Genomic DNA, 19,247 nt, shown 5'->3' on the forward strand with positions numbered 1-19,247 from the left:
TCTCTCAAAAATAAACAAACATTAAAAAATTAAAAAAAAATAGAAGTATGCTGTTTAATTTTAAAATATTTGAGGGCTTTCCAGGTATTTTTGTTATTAGTTGCTAGTAATTGTTATAGTCAGAAAACATACTTTTTATGGTCTTCATTTTTCCAGATGTCTTAATACTTGTTTTATGGTTGTGAACTTGAAAAGAATCTGTATTCTGCTTTTGGGTAGAGTGTTTTATAAATGTTAGTTAGGTCCAGTAGGTTGAATGATTGTGTTGTTCAAGTCTTTGTATATTTGTAATGACTTTTTTGTCTACTGTCAATTACTGAGAGAAGAGTCTTGGAAATCTCCAACTATAATTGCGGATTTATTTATTTCCTCTTTCAGGTCCATTTTTTTGTGGTTGGAGTTTTTTTGTTTTGTTTGTGGAAGGGGTTATTCAGAGACACAGTTAACTTTATTAGAGACATCCAAACTTTTAGCATAAAGCCACGTGACATTTTTCAAGAAAATTGTATATTTTTTGAGCATGAAGAATTTCTGAAGTTCAGAAATCTGGAATTCTTAAAATACTTAGAACAAAATTACTCACATAGGTTGTAATTGTATAAAAAGGCAAATGATCAGGACGTTTTGTTGAACATAATTGAAAGGTGGGCAAAATGTATTGGCTTGCAGATGGAAAACCAACAAGGAATTCATCTAAGATATTAGGCTTAGGGGAGAGGGGAGCCATTGCATTGATATCAAAATGCAAACTGACAGACCTTTTGTCCAAGGAACATTGAACCTGCATACAAATGATGACCAGGGGAGTGTGCCAGATGGAGTGTTGTCATGTACCTAAAGAGACAGCTGAAATCAGAATTGGGCCTTACAGTGGAAACACATAGATACTTCTGTACATACAAGCAACTGTGTTGATACCCCTGAAAGGAATATGTAGTGTTCATGATTATTTTTGAGTTTTCTGCTTCAACATCCACCTGTTTTTACTTTATATAAACAGTTTAGAAGCTCTGTAATTAGGTATGAAATGTATTTAGGGTTAACATATATACATATACATATATTTTTTAACATTCTTCAAACATTTTGGTGGGGGTGGGGGGGAAGAGGGGGAGAGAGAGAATCCCAAGCTGTCTCCACACTGTCAGCGCAGAGCCCAATGTTGGGCTCCAACCCACAAACCATGAGATGATGACCTGAGCCAAAACCAAGAGTTGGATGCTTAACTGACGGAGCCATCCAGGTGCCCCAAGAATTATTATATCTTCTTAATTGACTTTCTTATCATTATGAAATGTTCTTCTTAATTCATGGTAATATTTTCTGTCCTAAAGTCTACTTTGTCTGATAGTAGTGCTACTCAGACTTTGTGTTTGCATGGGTGTCTTTTTTCATCTTTAAGCTTTTTTTTATTTAAAAAAAAATACATATTTTTTACATTTATTCATTTTTGAGAGAGAGAGAGTACGAGCGGGGGAAGGGCAGAGAGAGAGGGATACACAGAACCTGAAGCACGCTCCAGGCTCCAACCTATCAGCACAGAGCCTGATGTGGGGCTCGAACTCACAAACGTGAGATCGTGACCTGAGCCGCAGTCAGATGCCCAACTGACTGAGCCACCCAGGCACCCCAGATTTTGTTTTTCTTAAGTAATCTCTACACCCAACGTAGGGCTTGAACTCCTAACCCTAAGGTCAAGAGTGGCATGCTTCATGCTCCACCAGCTGAGCCAGCCAGGCACCCTGAGTGGGCTTGTTTATTTCACTCTTTGCTTAGTGACTACATTTTTTTTTTTTTTTTTTTTTAAGATTTATTTTTAAGGAATCTCTACACCCAACATGAAGCTCAAACTTACAACCCCGAGACCAGGGGTTGCATGCTGTAATGACTGAGCCAGCCAGGCGCCCCTACACTTTTTCTTTTTCTTTTTTTTTTAATTGGTTGCTCTGTACATCACTGACTTACCATGGTCTACTGTCACCATTAGTCTTCTAAGATCACTTTACATATAGTGTAAGAACCACACATTACACTTCCATTTTCCCCTTCATTCTTTGTAGTATTTTTGTCATATGTTTTAACTTTACCTGTATTATAAATACATTACTTTGTTGCTAATTTTGTTCTAAACAGACTTTATTTTTTTACAGAAACTACAAAATGAGCAGAAATATCTTTTACATTTTACTCACATACTTTTTCTGGTATTCTCTGTTACTTGATGTAGATCCAGATTTCCATCTGGTGTTGTTTTCATGGTGCTTAAAGAATTTCCTTTAACATTTCTTATAGTAATGATCTATTGGCAGTGAAGGCATTCTGCTTTTGTCTGTCTGGGAAAGTGTTTATTTTGTCTTAATTTCTGTTAATGTAAATCATTGTTTTCTTTTGCAGTTTTACAGAGTCATTCCATCGGTGTATTTTTTTTATTTCAGATATTATAATTTTCATCTCTGGAAAGTTCCATCGAGGTGTTTAGTATCTTCTCTCCTTATTATGTTCATATTTTCCTTTATATACTCCAGTGTAATTATAAGATTTTTTAAATGCTGTTTTATAGTCCTTGGTTACTAATTTCATCACCTGTGTTATTGCTAGGTCTGTTTCTATTGATTGATTTTTCTTCTGGTTATGGATAATTCATTCTTTTTGCATGAATGATCATTTTTATTACATGCTAGAAATTTTGAATTTTACATTATCTCTAGGTTTTGTTATGTTTTGTTAAAGAGTATTGAGTTGTGTTCTGGTGTGCAGTTCAGTAACTTGTGGGTTAGTTTGGTCCTTTTAAGGCTTGCTTTTAAGTGTAGTTATGGCAACTCTATAGCACCCTTTGTTCTGGGGCTAATGAACCTCTGCTGCTGGGTTGATAACCTTCTGGGGACTCTACCCAATTCCCATGTATTACAGGTTCTCTCTAGTTGGCTGGTGGGAACACAAACTGCTGCCAACCTTATATGACCCGTGGGACTTGCTCAGCTTTCTGATCTCGGGTGTTCTTGGAGTTTTGCTCCATACACATTGTTACTCATCCAGAATCATGGGGAATCCCTTCATGGATCTCCAGAAATCTCTTTTGGAGACCTTGCTTCTCTCCAGTACCTCTGCCCCACAAATTGTAGCTGCCTTGGCCTCCTGAATTCTAATCTTGATCTCTTCAATTGAGCGAGACTATTGGGCCCTGTTTCTGTTACTCCTCTATGTGTATGCTGCAGCTTAGAAACTCGGCAGTAAGTTGTGGGGGACAGTCGTGGAATTTACTTCATTTGTTTCCTTTTCCTCAAGGGTCATGGCCCTTAGGCCTATGTTGTCTATTTGTCAGTTGTCTGAAGATACTGTTTTATATCTTTTGTTCAGTTTTCTAGTTGTTTATAGTAGAAGGCAATTTCTGTGGCCCCATTAGTTTTTATTCCCTCTATTAATTTTTAGTAGTTTTTCTCATCCCTTTTTCTCCCCCACCCACCCCAGGATTACTTCTATATTTGCTCTTGAGTGTTTATATTGCCTTAGTTGATTTTTTTATTGAGATGAAATTCACATTGTAAAAAAAAAAAAAGTACAGTTCCGGGACACCTGGTGGCTCAGTCGGTTAAGCGTCTGACTCTTGACTTCGGCTCAGGTCAGGATCTCAAAGTTCATGAGTTTGAGCCCCACGTTGGGCTTTGTGTTCACAGGACGAAGTCTGCTTCAGATCCTCTGTCTCCCTCTTTGCTTTGTGGCCCTCTCTTGTTCACACACCCTCTCTCTCAAAAATAAATAAACGTTAAAAATTTTTTTAATAAAAATTAAAATAACGAAATGTACAATTCTTTGGTTTTCGGTATATTCATAAAATTGTGCACCTGTCCCCACTGTCTAATTCTAGAATATTTTCATTACCCCAGAAAGAAACCCTGTATCCATTAGCAGTCATTTGCTCCCCATTGCTCCCCACCATTCAGCTCCTGGCAAGCATGAGTGTACTTTCTGTCTATATGGATTTGCCTGTTCTGGATATTTCATACAAGTGGAATTGTACAATATGTGACCTTTTTTGGTCTGGTTTCTTTCACCTAACATGTTTTCAAGATTCATCTACATTGTGACATGTATTAATACTTGAAGAATCCTTTTCACAGGTGAATAATATTCTGTTATATGGATATACCGTATTTTGTTTATCTTTGTCAGTTGGTGGACATTTGAGTTTTTTCTACTTTTTGGCTGTTATGAATAATGTTTTCATGAACATTTGGTACAGATTTTTGTGCAGATGAATGTTTTCATTTCTCTTGGTTATATACTCAAGAGTAGAATTACTGGATCACACAGTAATTCTGTTTAACCTTTTAAGCTACCAGGTTGTTTTTCAAAGTGATTGCACCAGTACACATTCCCACCAGCAATAGTAGAGGAGTGTTCCATTTTCTTCACATTCTTGCTAACAATTGTCATTGTTCTGTAGCCATTCCTGTGGGTGTTAAACAGATTCTCACAGTGGTTTTGACTTGTGTATATACTTCCCTAATGACACTGAGCTCAAGTCTTCCTTGAGAACTAGGAGAGTGTAATCAGCTGGACCAAGTAGTCCCCACCACTTGTCCCCTCCCATGGCTCACCTATAATTTACCTTCTCCCCACTGTTTTCAGATTGTGAATAAGTGGAACACTGCTCTTATTGGCCTTATGACATATTTTCGGGAAGCTGTAGTGAACACCCAGGAGCTCCTGGACTTGCTAGTGAAGTGTGAGAACAAGATCCAGACACGTATCAAGATTGGCCTCAATTCCAAGATGCCGAGTCGTTTCCCTCCTGTTGTGTTCTATACCCCTAAGGAGTTGGGTGGACTTGGCATGCTCTCAATGGGCCATGTACTCATCCCCCAGTCTGACCTCAGGTAGGACTTGCTTGAAAACCTTCTAGATCCTGAGGGAAGGGGATGTTTCTTTACTTTTAGGTTTTATTTTTTTCTCTAATCTTGGTTGTGCCCCCAAACAGGTGGTCCAAGCAGACAGATGTAGGTATCACACACTTTCGTTCAGGAATGAGCCATGAAGAAGACCAGCTGATTCCCAACTTGTACCGCTACATACAACCATGGGAGAGCGAGTTCATTGATTCTCAGAGGGTCTGGGCTGAGTATGCACTGAAGAGACAAGAGGCCATTGCTCAGAACAGGTACACATCCAGGAAGGCATAGCAGTCCTGTCAGGGGTGTGCAGCCTTGCGTGGAGGTCAGGAACAGAGCGTGCTGTATTTTAATGGAGACCAGGGAAGTAGGTTCTACATCTGACCCATCGGTCCTTGGCCAGGAAGGAATGCTAAATAAACTTTGTGTGAGCACATATTTGACTTCAGTGTTTTTTTGACAGACGACTGACCTTAGAAGATCTAGAGGATTCATGGGATCGTGGCATTCCTCGAATCAACACCCTTTTCCAGAAGGACCGGCACACGTTGGCGTATGATAAAGGCTGGCGTGTTCGAACTGACTTTAAGCAGTACCAGGTACATGGAGGGGATAGTACAGAGATTTCCCCTGCATTAGAGGAACCCACGGCTGTGCCAGGAATCTGGCTGGGGCAGTAGGCTCCCAGAAGCTTGATGGTGCTTGCTTTGCCATCTAGGTCTTGAAGCAGAACCCTTTCTGGTGGACACACCAGCGGCATGATGGGAAGCTCTGGAACCTGAACAACTACCGTACAGACATGATCCAGGCCCTGGGCGGTGTGGAAGGCATTCTGGAACACACACTCTTCAAGGGCACTTACTTCCCTACCTGGGAGGGGCTTTTCTGGTGAGGATTCTCTTCTCCCCTTACCTGTCATAACCCTCTGAGCTCATCTCTATTGTGCCTTTGTGTTCTGTGGCGTTTACCAGAGACCAGTGCTCTGGGAGATGGCAGGGTATCACTTTACCTGGTCTCTTTTTCCCAGGGAGAAGGCCAGTGGTTTTGAGGAGTCTATGAAGTGGAAGAAGCTAACCAATGCTCAGCGATCGGGATTGAACCAGATTCCCAATCGTAGGTTCACCCTCTGGTGGTCCCCGACCATCAACCGAGCCAATGTGAGTGTGATTGCTAGACCTGGAAGACAGGAAGCTAAAAACAAGAGTTTCTGTTTCCTTCATTGTATCCTGAAAACAAGTGTCTTGATGTCTGGGTTCACTTTCAGTCTCTTTTTCCCGTCAGGTATATGTAGGCTTTCAGGTGCAGCTGGACCTGACAGGTATCTTCATGCATGGCAAGATCCCCACACTGAAGATCTCTCTCATCCAGATCTTCCGAGCTCACTTATGGCAGAAGATCCACGAGAGCATTGTGATGGACTTGTGTCAGGTGGGCCAGAAGTGAGGGGAGAGGGTACCATGAGAAGTCAGGTCAGCTCGGGCTCAGTCAGTTAAACATTTGACTCTTGGTCTTGGCCCAGGTCTTGAGTCACGGTTGTGAGTTCAAGCTCCACCTTGGGCTCTGTGCTGGGTACGGAGCCTACTTAAAGAGAAAAGAAAAAAAGGAAAACTGTATTTGGGGTGCCTGGATGGCTCAGTCAGTTAAGGACTCTTGATCTCAGGTCATGATTTCAGAGTCATGAGTGCAAGCCCTGCATTGTGCTCCATGCTGGATATGACGCCTACTTTTAAAAAAAAAAGAAAGAAAGAAAGGAAAAGAAACGAAAAAGCTCACTCTTGGTATGGGAAGTCCACCCTGGAAGCACCAAGGAGGAGACCTGCATTGTGGTGCCAGGTGCCACATTACCTGGACTCCTACAAGTCTCGTTCTAAGTGGGCTCCCATAAGCAGTCATAACCTTTCTACCTTTGCCTTCAGGTATTTGATCAGGAACTGGATGCACTAGAAATTGAGACAGTACAAAAGGAGACAATTCACCCCCGAAAGTCCTATAAGATGAATTCTTCCTGTGCAGATATCCTGCTTTTTGCCTCCTATAAGTGGAATGTCTCCCGGCCCTCATTGCTGGCAGACTCCAAGTAAGTGCATTATAACCCAGCCCTTGTTATCCAAGAAGCTTGCTTACTGTTCTACCTGTGCTACTTTGGAAACTTTCCTTTCTTTTTTGAGAGTTAGATGTAGCGATTGAGAGTTCATGTAGTTGTTGGACATTGGTTGTGTCAGTGGCTTCCTAACGCCTGGATTCCTAACCTCTCTCCACCCTCAGGGATGTGATGGACAGTACCACCACTCAGAAGTATTGGATTGATATCCAGTTGCGCTGGGGGGACTATGACTCCCATGACATTGAACGCTATGCCCGGGCCAAGTTCCTGGACTACACCACAGACAACATGAGTATCTATCCTTCACCCACTGGTGTGCTCATTGCCATTGACCTGGCCTATAACCTGCATAGGTAAGTTGGTGTTCAGAAGCATGTATGAAATGTCAGCCCCATACTTTATTTTTAAATTTTATTTTTTTAAGTAAACTCTGTGGCCAGTCTGGAGCTCAAACTCAACAACTCTGAGATCAAGAGTCACATGTTCTACTGACTGCACCAGCCAGGCACCCCAGTCGGCCCCATACTTTAATGTACACGTTTTTTTAGTTTGCCTGTGTGGCCCTTTCCTCTTCTGGGTCATTGACCTTTTCTTCTTGCCTCTGTGTACATGGGCAGACACTTGTCAGCCTGGTCTTCACTCTTCTTGCCTCTTCTATTCTCATAGTGCCTATGGAAACTGGTTCCCAGGCAGCAAGCCTCTCATACAGCAGGCCATGGCCAAGATCATGAAGGCAAACCCTGCCTTGTATGTGTTACGTGAACGGATCCGCAAGGGGCTGCAGCTCTATTCATCTGAGCCCACTGAGCCCTATCTGTCCTCTCAGAACTATGGTGAGCTCTTCTCCAACCAAATTATCTGGTTTGTGGATGACACTAATGTCTACAGAGTGACTATTCACAAGGTGAGAATTAGAAACAACCTAGGGATGTGGGACTATATATGCCTGTGAGAGGGTGATGAGGCAAATGTGTGCATATGGGAAGGTAGGGTGGTTGTGTCTAGGCCGCACTAACTGATGATCTCATTCTTTAGACCTTTGAAGGGAATTTGACAACCAAACCTATCAATGGGGCCATCTTCATCTTCAATCCACGCACAGGGCAGCTGTTCCTCAAGATAATCCACACATCTGTGTGGGCTGGACAGAAGCGTCTGGGGCAGGTGAGCTGGTTAAAGGGTAGAGAGGCTGTGGAACCTTGCTGCCCCTTTTTCTCTGGGGAGCAGGGAGCCAGGGCACATCCTCCTGTTTCTCTCTGTGAGAGATTGTGTCTCATTTGAACCTTTGCTCCAAATTACTTAACTTGGGGAGTACTCTACAGGGGGCCCAGCAGTATGTGAGGTCCTTCATTACCTACCAGTTGTTCTCTCTGTTTCTTGCATCTCCCATCTCTAACCTACCTTGAACAAGACTACCAAGAATCATCTTTCTAAAGGGAACCAAGTATGCTTAAGACCTCATTTTTGCCAAATCTCTACCTCTATCTATCTAACTCTTTTTTTGCTGAATTAACTCTTTTCTGGCTTCCTAGACACTTGATAATTTGGCTGAGCTACCACCTGTCCACCCATGGTTTCTCTTCCTTTAAAACCTGCTTCCTGGGGCACCTGGGTGGCTCAGTTGGTTGAGCGTACGACTTCAGCTCAGGTCATGATCTCGCGGTCTGTGAGTTCAAGCCCCGCGTCGGGCTCTGTGCTGACAGCTCAGAGCCTGGAGCCTGTTTCGGATTCTGTGTCTCCCTCTCTGCCCCTCCCCTGCTCATGCTCTGTCTCTCTCTCTCTCTCTCAAAAATAAATAAAACATTTAAAAAAATTTTTTTTTAATAAAAAAATAAATAAAACCTGCTTCCTCCTAGTATCCCCAAACTCTGACATCCATTTCCACTTCTGTGGCTTTGCTCATGTATCTTTCTTTCTAGAATGATCTCTCCCCTTTACTCTGTTAATCAAGTCTTTCTTATCCCTTAAGACCTGTTTCTTTGTATAGCTTTTTATCAGTTTTAGCCTTAATTTATTTTGTCCCAGACACTTGGTATTATATAATCAAATACCGGCTTGTGGTATATCTTGTGTGAGTTTTGTCTGGCCAGCTAGGTTGAAAAACCCTTTTGGGCAAAGCCATCTGACACTTCTTTTGCACCTCCAAAGTACCTAACATTCAGTAGCGGTGTGCAACAGAAACATAGGTTGATTATCTCAAGACCTAGGCTGTTTTGTTCTAGTTGACCTGTGGTGATAGACACTCAATTTCCACTTCCTCCCCTCTTCCTTTTTAGCTGGCCAAGTGGAAGACGGCTGAGGAAGTGGCTGCCCTGATCCGATCTCTGCCTGTGGAGGAGCAGCCCAAGCAGATCATTGTCACTAGGAAGGGCATGCTGGACCCATTGGAGGTGAGAGGTGGATGAGGTAGAAGAAAGGAGGGCTGAGACGTATAGGCTATTTCTAATCTTGGACTTGATCTTGTCTCAGGTGCACTTGCTGGACTTCCCCAATATTGTGATCAAAGGATCGGAGCTCCAGCTCCCTTTCCAGGCTTGTCTCAAGGTGGAAAAGTTTGGGGACCTCATCCTTAAAGCCACTGAACCCCAGATGGTTCTTTTTAATCTCTATGATGACTGGCTCAAGACTATCTCATCTTATACGGTATGAAACTGCCTAACAAAGAAGGTCACTCTAAGAGGAGTGGGTTGGGGGTCATAAGACAATCCTGTGCCTTCCTTAAGTTTTCCCCAGGTCCCCTATGGGGCCATTTTCACATCTTCAGCCTGTGGATGAGACAGCAATTCTGTGCTCTGCATAAAAAGTTGACAGGGAGAGCGGTGGAGGCTCTACCTTAGAGTTTGAAATCAATTTCTGGGTTCCCTGAAAGAACAGAATCGAGGAAACAGGGAGGACCTCAGTGTCTGACCCCCCCGCCCTTTGTTGCCATACCTCTTCTCAGGCTTTCTCCCGCCTCATCTTGATTCTGCGTGCCCTGCACGTGAACAATGACCGGGCGAAGGTGATCCTGAAGCCAGACAAGACGACTATTACAGAGCCACACCATATCTGGCCCACTCTGACTGACGAGGAGTGGATCAAGGTGGAAGTGCAGCTCAAAGATCTGATCTTGGCCGACTACGGCAAGAAAAACAAGTGAGCGCTGGTGGGTGGGAGACATCCTAAAAGGGTGAAATGAATGGTTCGGTATGTGGTTTCTGGGTTTTTTGAAACATTTAAGGCTCAGAAATTTCTCAAGGAATTGTCCTGGAGATGCCTACAGAAAAAAGATAGTGTCTTCAGATAATGTAGAAAATGTCAGTGTTTCAGGGTTTCCATCTGATTCTTGGGCATTGTTTCATGTTGCCATTTTGAGCAGGGCATTTCTTTACCGTTCATGTTACAGGCAGTTTTAACATCCACATCCCCAGGTACCACTGCTAACAGCACACACACCCCTTCCTTCCCTCTTCCTGTCATTTTGGCAACCAAGAAGAAAAATGTCCATAGATGTCCAGGTACCCCTCCCCCCCCCGACCCAGGATGACTGAGGTGACTGACAGTACCAGCAATGATTGAGAACGTGTTCTAAGGGTTTCTGTTTTTGAGAATTGTTCTATAAACCAGGGCACTTCTTGTCAAGGAAAAGAGGGAGGTATGGCTACTGAGCAGGTTTGAGTGTTGCTGAAAGGGTGTACATGCTCAGGGCCATCCTGGGCTGTGATAAATCTTAACCGGTATTGGGACATCTCCACTATACACTTAGGATTGTCTGGGGTAAGGGTATGGAGTCCCTTGTCTTACCAAGTTACACTCTTGCCATTGAGGCATATGACCAAGGGAAGGGATCTTGTGGTGTGACCCATGCTGTCCCCGCAGCGTGAACGTGGCATCACTGACACAATCGGAAATTCGAGACATCATCCTGGGTATGGAGATCTCAGCACCATCACAGCAGCGGCAGCAGATAGCAGAGATCGAGAAGCAGACCAAGGAACAGTCGCAGCTGACAGCAACACAGACTCGTACTGTCAACAAGCATGGTGATGAGATCATTACTTCTACCACCAGCAACTATGAGACGCAGACTTTCTCCTCTAAGACTGAATGGCGGGTTAGGTACTGTAAGGGGAAGAGGTAGGGGTGGCAAAGCCTACTGATGCTGCCTGTGGTGCTCGGCCTGAGAAATGCTTACATTCCTCACCATTTGTAGGGCCATCTCTGCTGCCAACCTTCACCTGAGGACCAATCATATCTATGTTTCATCTGATGACATCAAGGAGACTGGTTATACCTATATCCTTCCCAAGAATGTGCTTAAGAAGTTCATCTGCATATCTGACCTGCGGGCCCAAGTGAGTAAGTGTGCTCAACTAAGCCATAGTGTGTGCCTGGCATTTTACATGCCTAAAACTCACCTGAGACTGCCTGGAACGCAAGGTACATAAGAGTGGCCGAAACGGCAAGGAGGGTTTTGGCTCCCACCAAATATTAAAACGTTATAAAGCTATGGCAGTTAAGAGTTCCAAAAGTTTTTGGAAGAGTATAGCATATAGTCAGAAAGGGATTCCTGTGTACATAATAAATGTGTATCAGATCTGTAGGATTAAGGATGCTCTGTGGCATTGGAACAGTCAGAACACTGCCTCACAGCACTTAAAAAATGCAGGTAGAGTAAAGACCTGAATATAAAATACTAAGCTGTAGAGTATTAGAAGAAAATATCTATTATTGTAATGCTGAGATCGCCTTTTTTTTTAAAAGTTTATTTATTTATTTTGAGAGAGACAAAGACAGCCTGAATTGGGGAGGGGCAGAGAGAGAAAGGATCCCAAGCCCACAGCCCAGAGCCCAACGTGGGGCTCGAACTCAAGAAACCATAAGATCATGACCTGAGCTAAAACTAAGAGTCAGACGCTTAACCAACGGAGCCACCCAGGCAGCCCCAAGATAGCCTTCTTAAGATACAAAACCATGGGGCACCTGGGTGGCTCAAGTTGGTTGAGCATCTAACTTTGGCTCAGGTCATGATCTCATGGTTCATGGGTTTAAGCGCTGTATCAGGCTCTGTGCTGACAGCTTGGAGCCTGGAGCCTGCTTTGGCTTCTGTGTCTCTCTCTATCTGTGTCCCTCCCCTGCTCACTGTCTGTCTCAAAACCAAACATTAAAAATTTTTTAAAAAGGACACCAAACCGTAATCAAAATCAATAGCTTGTGTGTGACAAAGGGTGCTGCAAAAGACACACTAAAAACAGGAAGAAAATTTTGCATAATTCTAAAATAACGTGGATTAGAATCTAGAACAGGGAAGTTGATTTTTAAAAGTAATTGTAGGGGCGCATGGGTGGCTCAGTCAGTTGAGCATCCAACTCTTGATTACAGCTCAGGTCATGATCCCAGGGTTGTGAGATTGAGCCCTGCATGGGGCTCCACACTCAGTACAGAGCTTCTCTGTCTAAAATAAAAATTAATAAAATAAAAAAATAACCAGAAGAATAGGCAAAGAATATGAAGGTAGTTCAGAAATGGAACTACAAATGGCAAATGTCATATGAAAAGATGATTAGGGGGGTGCCTGGGTGGCTCAGTCTCGATTTCAGCTCAGGTCATGATCTCACAGTTTGTGAGTTTGAGCCCCATGTCGGGCTCTGTACTGACAGTGCGGAGCCTGCTTGGGATTTTCTCTCTCTCTCTCCCTTTCTCTCTGCCTCTTCCCTGCTTATGCTCACATTCCGTTTCTCTCTCAAAAATAAACAAACTACCTTGAAAAGATGTTTAGCCTTACTAGTAATCAGGTAATTCATATTGTATACAATACCCAATTTGTGGCCTCAGGTTGGTGAATTTGAGAAGATTGTTAATAGAAGATTGTGGGTGGGTTTATAGGACACAGGTCCTCTTTGTCGATGGCCGTGTAAAATTCAAAATACCACCTAGTGGTGGACTTAAAGATGTGTTCATCTTGTGAAAATTCATGAGCTGTGTGTTGGTGTGCTCATTTATTTATGGATACTGCTTAATCAATTGGGGAGTGTGTGAGCAATGCAGATTCTTGGACCCCACTTGAGATTCTGATGTGATAAGTCCGAGATGAGGGCCATGTTTAACATTTCGAACAAGCACCCTAGGCTACTGTGATGCAAGAGATTCTGACCACGTTTTAAGAAGCTCTCCTTTGTTCTTGGGGAAGGGAATGAAACACAGGGCTGATAGCCCAGAGTCTGGAATGGTACTAAGAATCGTTTTGGTTCTTGACCCCTTTGTTTCCAGATTGCAGGATACCTGTATGGGGTCAGCCCACCGGATAACCCCCAGGTGAAGGAGATCCGCTGCATCGTGATGGTACCGCAGTGGGGCACTCACCAAACCGTGCATCTGCCTGGCCAACTGCCCCAGCATGAGTACCTCAAGGTCAGTGGGGGTGTGGAAGAATGGGAGCTTTCTTCTGTGAGAGTGGTGGAAGGAAGGCAGCCATGTTGTTCTCATGGGGTGATTCCCGTCTGCAGATGAGGCTCCAGATAACTTTTCACCTCTCTTTGCCTATAGGAAATGGAACCCTTAGGATGGATCCACACTCAGCCCAATGAGTCCCCCCAGCTGTCACCCCAGGATGTCACCACCCATGCTAAGATCATGGCTGACAACCCATCTTGGGATGGTGAGAAGACCATTATCATCACCTGCAGGTAGACTTGGGCCCCTTTGGGAGGAAATGGGGTGCGGCAGGCATTGCAGCACAGGGCCCAGAATGGTGGCCTGAGCTCTGACTCTGTCTTCATCGCTCTGTCAGTTTCACACCAGGCTCCTGCACACTGACAGCCTATAAGCTGACCCCCAGTGGCTACGAATGGGGTCGCCAGAACACAGACAAGGGCAACAATCCCAAGGGCTATCTACCCTCGCATTATGAAAGGGTCCAGATGCTGCTGTCAGACCGCTTCCTTGGCTTTTTTATGGTCCCTGCCCAGTCCTCATGGAACTACAACTTTATGGGTAAGTTCAGCATGGGGAAGTGGGGCTGGGGTAGGCCATCCCCCTTAGCACTTGGGGCTTGACTCTGGTTTGGAGGTGGCCAGGGTCCAGGCTGGGTGAGGCAGGTGCACCTTGTTAACACTAGACCATTCCTTCTACCCCAAGGTGTGCGGCATGATCCCAACATGAAGTATGAGTTGCAGCTGGCAAACCCCAAAGAGTTCTACCACGAGGTGCACAGACCTTCCCACTTCCTCAACTTCGCTCTCCTGCAAGAGGGCGAGGTCTACTCCGCGGATCGAGAGGACCTCTATGCCTAGTTGTATCCTCACCTCCCCCTGCTTCAGACGCTCCACAGGCTGGAGTCTTTTACCCCCAAAGACAAGCTGGTGACATTCAGCAGCTTGGCCCCATTTTCCTGTCTTTGTGCTTCTTGTGTTATTGATCTCTGGTGGCTTGTAGTCCTGAGTAAAGTGTAATAATAAATTTTGTATAAATAGGAGTTTTTGAGTTGTTGTTGTTTTCCTCCTGAGCTCAAATTCTGGATGTAGGGAGGCTGGACTTGTTCATAGCACTATGCTGGCCTCAACCTTAAAGGGGCATGAGCCTCCTTTTCATGGGCTGTGGGACCAAGTAAGTATCCCTTAGATTCCGGGAACGGAGGTGGGGTTGGGCTTTCACACCCTTACTGCTTGACCACATTTGTCAACATCCCTTCAAAATATTTGCAAACCGGGGCACCTGGGTGACTCAGTTAAGTGTCCCGACTCTTGATTTTGGCTCAGGTCATGATCTCATAGCTGTGAGATCAAGCTCTCTGTGCTGGGTCTGGACCTGCTTAAGATTCTCTGTCTTTTTCTCTTTCTGCCTATCCCTGCTCTTGCATGTGTGTGCGCTCGTATTCGTTCTCTCTCTCTCTCTCTCTCTCTCTCTGTCTCCAAATCACTCCTATTCAACATCCTTTGGAACAGTTGCTGCCATTTTCTGAGTCTGGAAGCTTATGGATTTGCCCCTCCAACTGTGGTGCCCAGCCTAGCCCCTTAAGCTTTGTGTCACTCCTGGTTGGGGAAATAGGCACGCGGCTTCACCGATGACTGTCTCTGAGACCAGGGACAACCCTCCTACCTCTCACCTCTTGCCTGTAGTGCTTGGCTGCCAAGTGGAGCCTCATGACACCAGACACTAGGGTGGAGCCTGGACTGGAGGCTGTGGGGAGGGATTGACGAAAGTGACCACTTAGAGCCCTGAGCCTCAGCCCTGGGACGCCTGGCTGGAAGCAGGCAGTCCTGCTTCCTGTGACCTTGGGGGATCCGAACAGGACAGGGCCCAGGGGACCCAGTGCACTACCTCCTTCCCCACGCCTTTTCCCTTAATCGCTCCTCCTCTGTCGCCTCTTCCCCGCCCTCTACTGCCCTAAACTGCTTCCTGGGCCGAAACTGTTTGGCTTTTTCCTGCCCTAGTTAGGGTTGGAGGGGGTGTCGCAGCTTTTGGCCTTGTGGAACCATGGAGCCCAGGGGGACGATACCCGGGGTGCCTGGCTGCGGGCCTCGAGTGGCCGCCGGGTCAGGGACGGCCGCGGAGCTCGTGTACCATCTAGCAGGGGCCCTGGGCACGGAGCTGAAGGAGCTGGCGCGCCGCTTCGGGCCGGAGGCGGCGGCCAGGCTAGTGCCGCTCGTGGTTCGGGCGCTGGAGCTCCTGGAAAAGGCTGCCGTGGGGCCCGACCCGGACTCAGTGAGTCACCGCCCCCTCCCCTCGCCACCCGCAGGGCTGGTGGGAGCGTAGCCCTCACAGCCTGGACTCCCCAGCTGCAGGTGTCAGCGCAGCAGGCCGAACTAGAGCTGCGGCGGCTGCGCGAGGAGAACGAGCACCTCCGCAGACAGCTGCACTCTGGGCCACACGGTGAGTGCGGGCACGACCAGGGTGTGGGGTGGGCCGGCTCAGGGCCCCCACCCCAAGCCGCTGCTAAGTTCGCCCCTTCCTCAGAGGAGCGCGCTCTTCTGCGGCAGCTCAAGGAGGTGACCGACCGCCAGCGAGACGAGCTCCGGGCGCACAACCGCGACCTGCTGCAGCGCAGCCAGGAGACGGAGGCGGTGAGGGCGGGGCGGGGCGAGGGGCGAGGGGCGGGGCGAGGGGCGAGGGGCGGGGCGAGGGGCGAGGGGCGGGGCTCTCCACCTCGCCCACCGACACCCCGCCTACCTTCTCTTTTGCCCCGCCCCCAGCTGCAGGAGCAGCTGCAGCGCCTCCTGCTGGTGAATTCAGAGCTGCGGCACAAACTGGCAGCGGTGCAAACCCAGCTGCGTGCCGCGAGGGACCGCGAGGGCGAGCGGGAGCTACAGCGCCAGGGGGCAGTGGAGCTGGCTCAGGAGCCGGCGCAGGACCAGGCCAGGGGGGCCGGGTACGAGCAGAGGCAGGAGCCCGAGCGGGCAACCGCTGAGGCGGGAGCCCCAGGGACCCCTGAGGACCCGGTGAGTGCCCGTCGTAGTATTCGCAGGTCTGGTACTTGGTGGGCACTCGGGAAAGGTTTGCTGTGCGGCGTTAGCAGGTCCACCGGGAAATTGGAAGGTGGCATACAAGTGTGCGTCCCCCCACCGGGAAATTGGAAGGTGGCATACAAGTGTGCGTCCCCCCCCCACCAGCCGGCCTCTGCTCTCACTCTCAGCCAGAGCACTGGTCTGTCATCTGTTGCAGTGCCCTCGCCTCCCAAGTCTCCCTGCCAGTCACTTGCTCTAGCATTCCTGGGATGGCCCCGGGGGGGGGGGGGGGGCAGGGGAACGCCAGCAGAGGCACCCCCATCGACCAAACCCGTCCTTCAGCCAGGGCGCCCCTCCAAGGTAGAACAGTGCAGCTTCAGTCGAGAGGAACTTGAGCAGATCCTTCAGGAGAGGAATGAACTCAAAGCCAACGTGTTCCTGCTGAAGGAGGAGTTGGCCTACTTCCAGAGGTGAGGGCGGTGGGCGGTGGGCGGGGTCTGGGAAGCTGGGGATGGGGGCGCTCCACTCACACCCATTCCCAAGTCTCAAGTCACCAGCTTCATTTTTTGGCTCACTGATATATCCACAGTGACATGTGCCAGGCACTGTGCGGGACACTGGGAGGACACAGCACCTGCCCTCCAGGAACTTCTTCCAAATGAGGGAGGAGGTGGTACAAAGAGTCACAGCAGTGGTCAAAGAAGTACTCCTAGGAAAGGGCAACAACTAAGCTAAGGTCTGAGGGGTGTTAGCAAGGCGGAGTGTTTTAAAAAGGGGGGGGGGGCAACATGCACAGGTACTTGGGATGAGACCTACTGTTGGCATTCCCACTGCTTACTCGGCCCCTCTCCCTCCTCTGCAGGGAGCTGCTCACGGACCACCGGGTCCCTGGGCTTCTGGTTGAAGCCATGAAGGTGGCTGTCAAGAAGCAGCGGAAGAAGATCAAGGCCAAGATGTTAGGGATTCCAGAGGAAACAGAGAGCAGGTAAGTCCCTGCCTCCATTCCCACTGAGCCAGCTCTCCCTTCCTCTTTCTGTTGAGCCTGATGTCCCAGCCTGGTCATGCTCTAACCCAGCCTAGTCACCCCTTGAGCTTACCACCTTAGCCTTACTCCCTGAGCCTGTCACCTAGTTATGGCTTAAACCTGCTAACCTGGCCTGGTTACCCCCTGAGCCTGCTGTCCTGTCTGTTCTGCTGAACCTACCACTCTGGCCTGGTCACCCCCTGGACCTGCCGTCCAGCCTGTCCTGTTGGGCCTTCCATTCTGCCACCCTTCTCTCTGGATTGCACTGCACCCACGTGCCGTGCTCACTGTACCTCCTGGCAAAGAAACCTGGTAATGCTGCTTCTTCACATGAATTTTTCAGTTTCCTGTCTTGGCTGGATCTGTTTGTTCTCAGAAGTTTCAGACTGTAGTTCCAGCTATGTCAGGGCCGGCCGTCAGGCTGTAAAGTAAAAGCCTCAAGATGTCCTTTATCTCCCCAGCACCACCTTCTCTCCAGCCTTGAGGGGCCCAGGGTCACTCTGTCCTCCCTTGGCCATTCCTGGGTGCTGTGCAGAGGCCTGAACATAGCTGGACTCCTGGTGTCCCCTAGGGCCTTGATTAATGACCCCTGCATCTCCTCTCTCCTCTTTGCCTCAGTGACGATGAAGACAGCTCATGGCTCCTACTCTCCAGTGATAAGGGAGCCCACCCTCCACCCACTGAGTCCCGAATACAGAGTTTGTATGTTGGGAGAAGAGGAAGGGGAAAGGTTGTGGGGGTGAAGGAGGGGCCCCACCTTTGTTCTTTCCCCCTATCCTGCTCCACTGATATTCGTTTTGCTGTCCTGAGCTCTGAGCATGCTGCCCCACATTGGCCCTGGTCCCGGCCCCTTTGCCCCCTCAATACCTCACACTGCCCTTTTTTCCTGTTGTATCCCTTTTCTCACCAGCCCCTGCCCTCAGCCCATATCGTTGACCTCTCTGGCATCCAAGTTCAGCGTGCCTCTTGATTCTCCCCCCAGCTTTGGCCTGTCCTATCGGGGTGAAACAGAGGCCCCTGAAGCCCAGACCAGCAGCATGGCCCCCAGTAAGCTAGGGGGAGAAGAGGAGACCCCACAGCCACCCCACTTGGAGCCTGTGGGCAGCCCCACAGTCCTCAACTCCTGACCAGCCGTGCTCTGCACTCAATGAACATCTTTGTCTCAGCTGCCCCAGAGACCTGACTTTGGAATCTGGCTATGGGTAGATGTGTGGCCTCAAATGAGGACAGGGCTTCCTCCTTCTCAGCCCTCCCCAGGCTCTTTCGCGATCCAGGCCTGAGCCAGGGGATGATGAAGAGCTCAGCCTACCTTCCTTCCCTGTATCTCTGTGCCAAGCCTCCGGGGTCACATGAAAGCGCTTCCTCCCTGAGTCTCCGTTTTCCCATTCGTAAAATGGAGAGCGGGCTACCTACCTCCCAAGGGTCTATGCGAACGGCCTAAGCCAATGTAATAAAGCCACTGCCCACGATACCCAGAAACTGCTTCATGTCTGTGTGTGACTGGTCTGCCTCCGTCTGACTCTGCCAGGACCAAAGGCAGGCTGAGGTTTCCTCACAGGGTCTTGTTGGTTGTTAGTGGGTGGGGAGGAGTCACCCAGCTAGGGCCTCAGTTGGGTAGCATGACCTAATGGAAAGATGTGGCTCCCACTCGCACCCCACACCCTCGCCTGTCCCCAGTACCCTGGGATTTGCAGCTTCATCTTCCTGCCCCCTCCACACTGAGACCAGCCCCTTAAAGCCCCGACTCAGCCTTTGCCCTCGGCTTTCCTTTTCATTTCTCTGGCGTCTGGTCTTCCCAGCACCCACCC

The 19,247-nt window shown here is 47.9% G+C and overlaps 2 protein-coding genes across 2 annotated transcripts in view; both read left to right on the forward strand.

The window, feature by feature from the left end:
* The window catches only part of PRPF8 (pre-mRNA processing factor 8), a 31,597-nt gene extending 17,154 nt beyond the window's left edge, over window positions 1-14,443 (forward strand). Inside the window, exons 25-43 of the mRNA XM_042914891.1 lie at window positions 4,630-4,877; window positions 4,979-5,158; window positions 5,353-5,488; window positions 5,608-5,777; window positions 5,917-6,046; window positions 6,171-6,317; window positions 6,806-6,966; window positions 7,155-7,346; window positions 7,660-7,897; window positions 8,029-8,157; window positions 9,270-9,383; window positions 9,463-9,636; window positions 9,935-10,128; window positions 10,852-11,091; window positions 11,186-11,327; window positions 13,243-13,383; window positions 13,519-13,658; window positions 13,763-13,965; window positions 14,110-14,443. Of these exons, the coding sequence (XP_042770825.1) occupies window positions 4,630-4,877; window positions 4,979-5,158; window positions 5,353-5,488; window positions 5,608-5,777; window positions 5,917-6,046; window positions 6,171-6,317; window positions 6,806-6,966; window positions 7,155-7,346; window positions 7,660-7,897; window positions 8,029-8,157; window positions 9,270-9,383; window positions 9,463-9,636; window positions 9,935-10,128; window positions 10,852-11,091; window positions 11,186-11,327; window positions 13,243-13,383; window positions 13,519-13,658; window positions 13,763-13,965; window positions 14,110-14,264 (3,234 nt within the window). The 3' untranslated portion in view covers window positions 14,265-14,443. The remainder of the gene's footprint in view (window positions 1-4,629; window positions 4,878-4,978; window positions 5,159-5,352; window positions 5,489-5,607; window positions 5,778-5,916; window positions 6,047-6,170; window positions 6,318-6,805; window positions 6,967-7,154; window positions 7,347-7,659; window positions 7,898-8,028; window positions 8,158-9,269; window positions 9,384-9,462; window positions 9,637-9,934; window positions 10,129-10,851; window positions 11,092-11,185; window positions 11,328-13,242; window positions 13,384-13,518; window positions 13,659-13,762; window positions 13,966-14,109) is intronic.
* Window positions 14,444-15,303: 860 nt separating this feature from the next.
* Window positions 15,304-19,240, forward strand: LOC122206305 (Rab interacting lysosomal protein). Its single transcript, XM_042915366.1, has 9 exons — window positions 15,304-15,675; window positions 15,750-15,843; window positions 15,928-16,034; window positions 16,164-16,409; window positions 16,758-16,885; window positions 17,278-17,400; window positions 18,058-18,141; window positions 18,422-18,508; window positions 18,540-19,240. Exons 1-9 carry the CDS (start codon window positions 15,448-15,450, stop codon window positions 18,643-18,645), a joined length of 1,203 nt encoding a protein of 400 aa, XP_042771300.1. The 5' UTR covers window positions 15,304-15,447; the 3' UTR covers window positions 18,646-19,240.
* Window positions 19,241-19,247: the final 7 nt, after the last annotated feature.

Source organism: Panthera leo, chromosome E1 (assembly GCF_018350215.1).
Source record: "Panthera leo isolate Ple1 chromosome E1, P.leo_Ple1_pat1.1, whole genome shotgun sequence".
Taxonomy (NCBI): Eukaryota; Metazoa; Chordata; class Mammalia; order Carnivora; family Felidae; genus Panthera; species Panthera leo.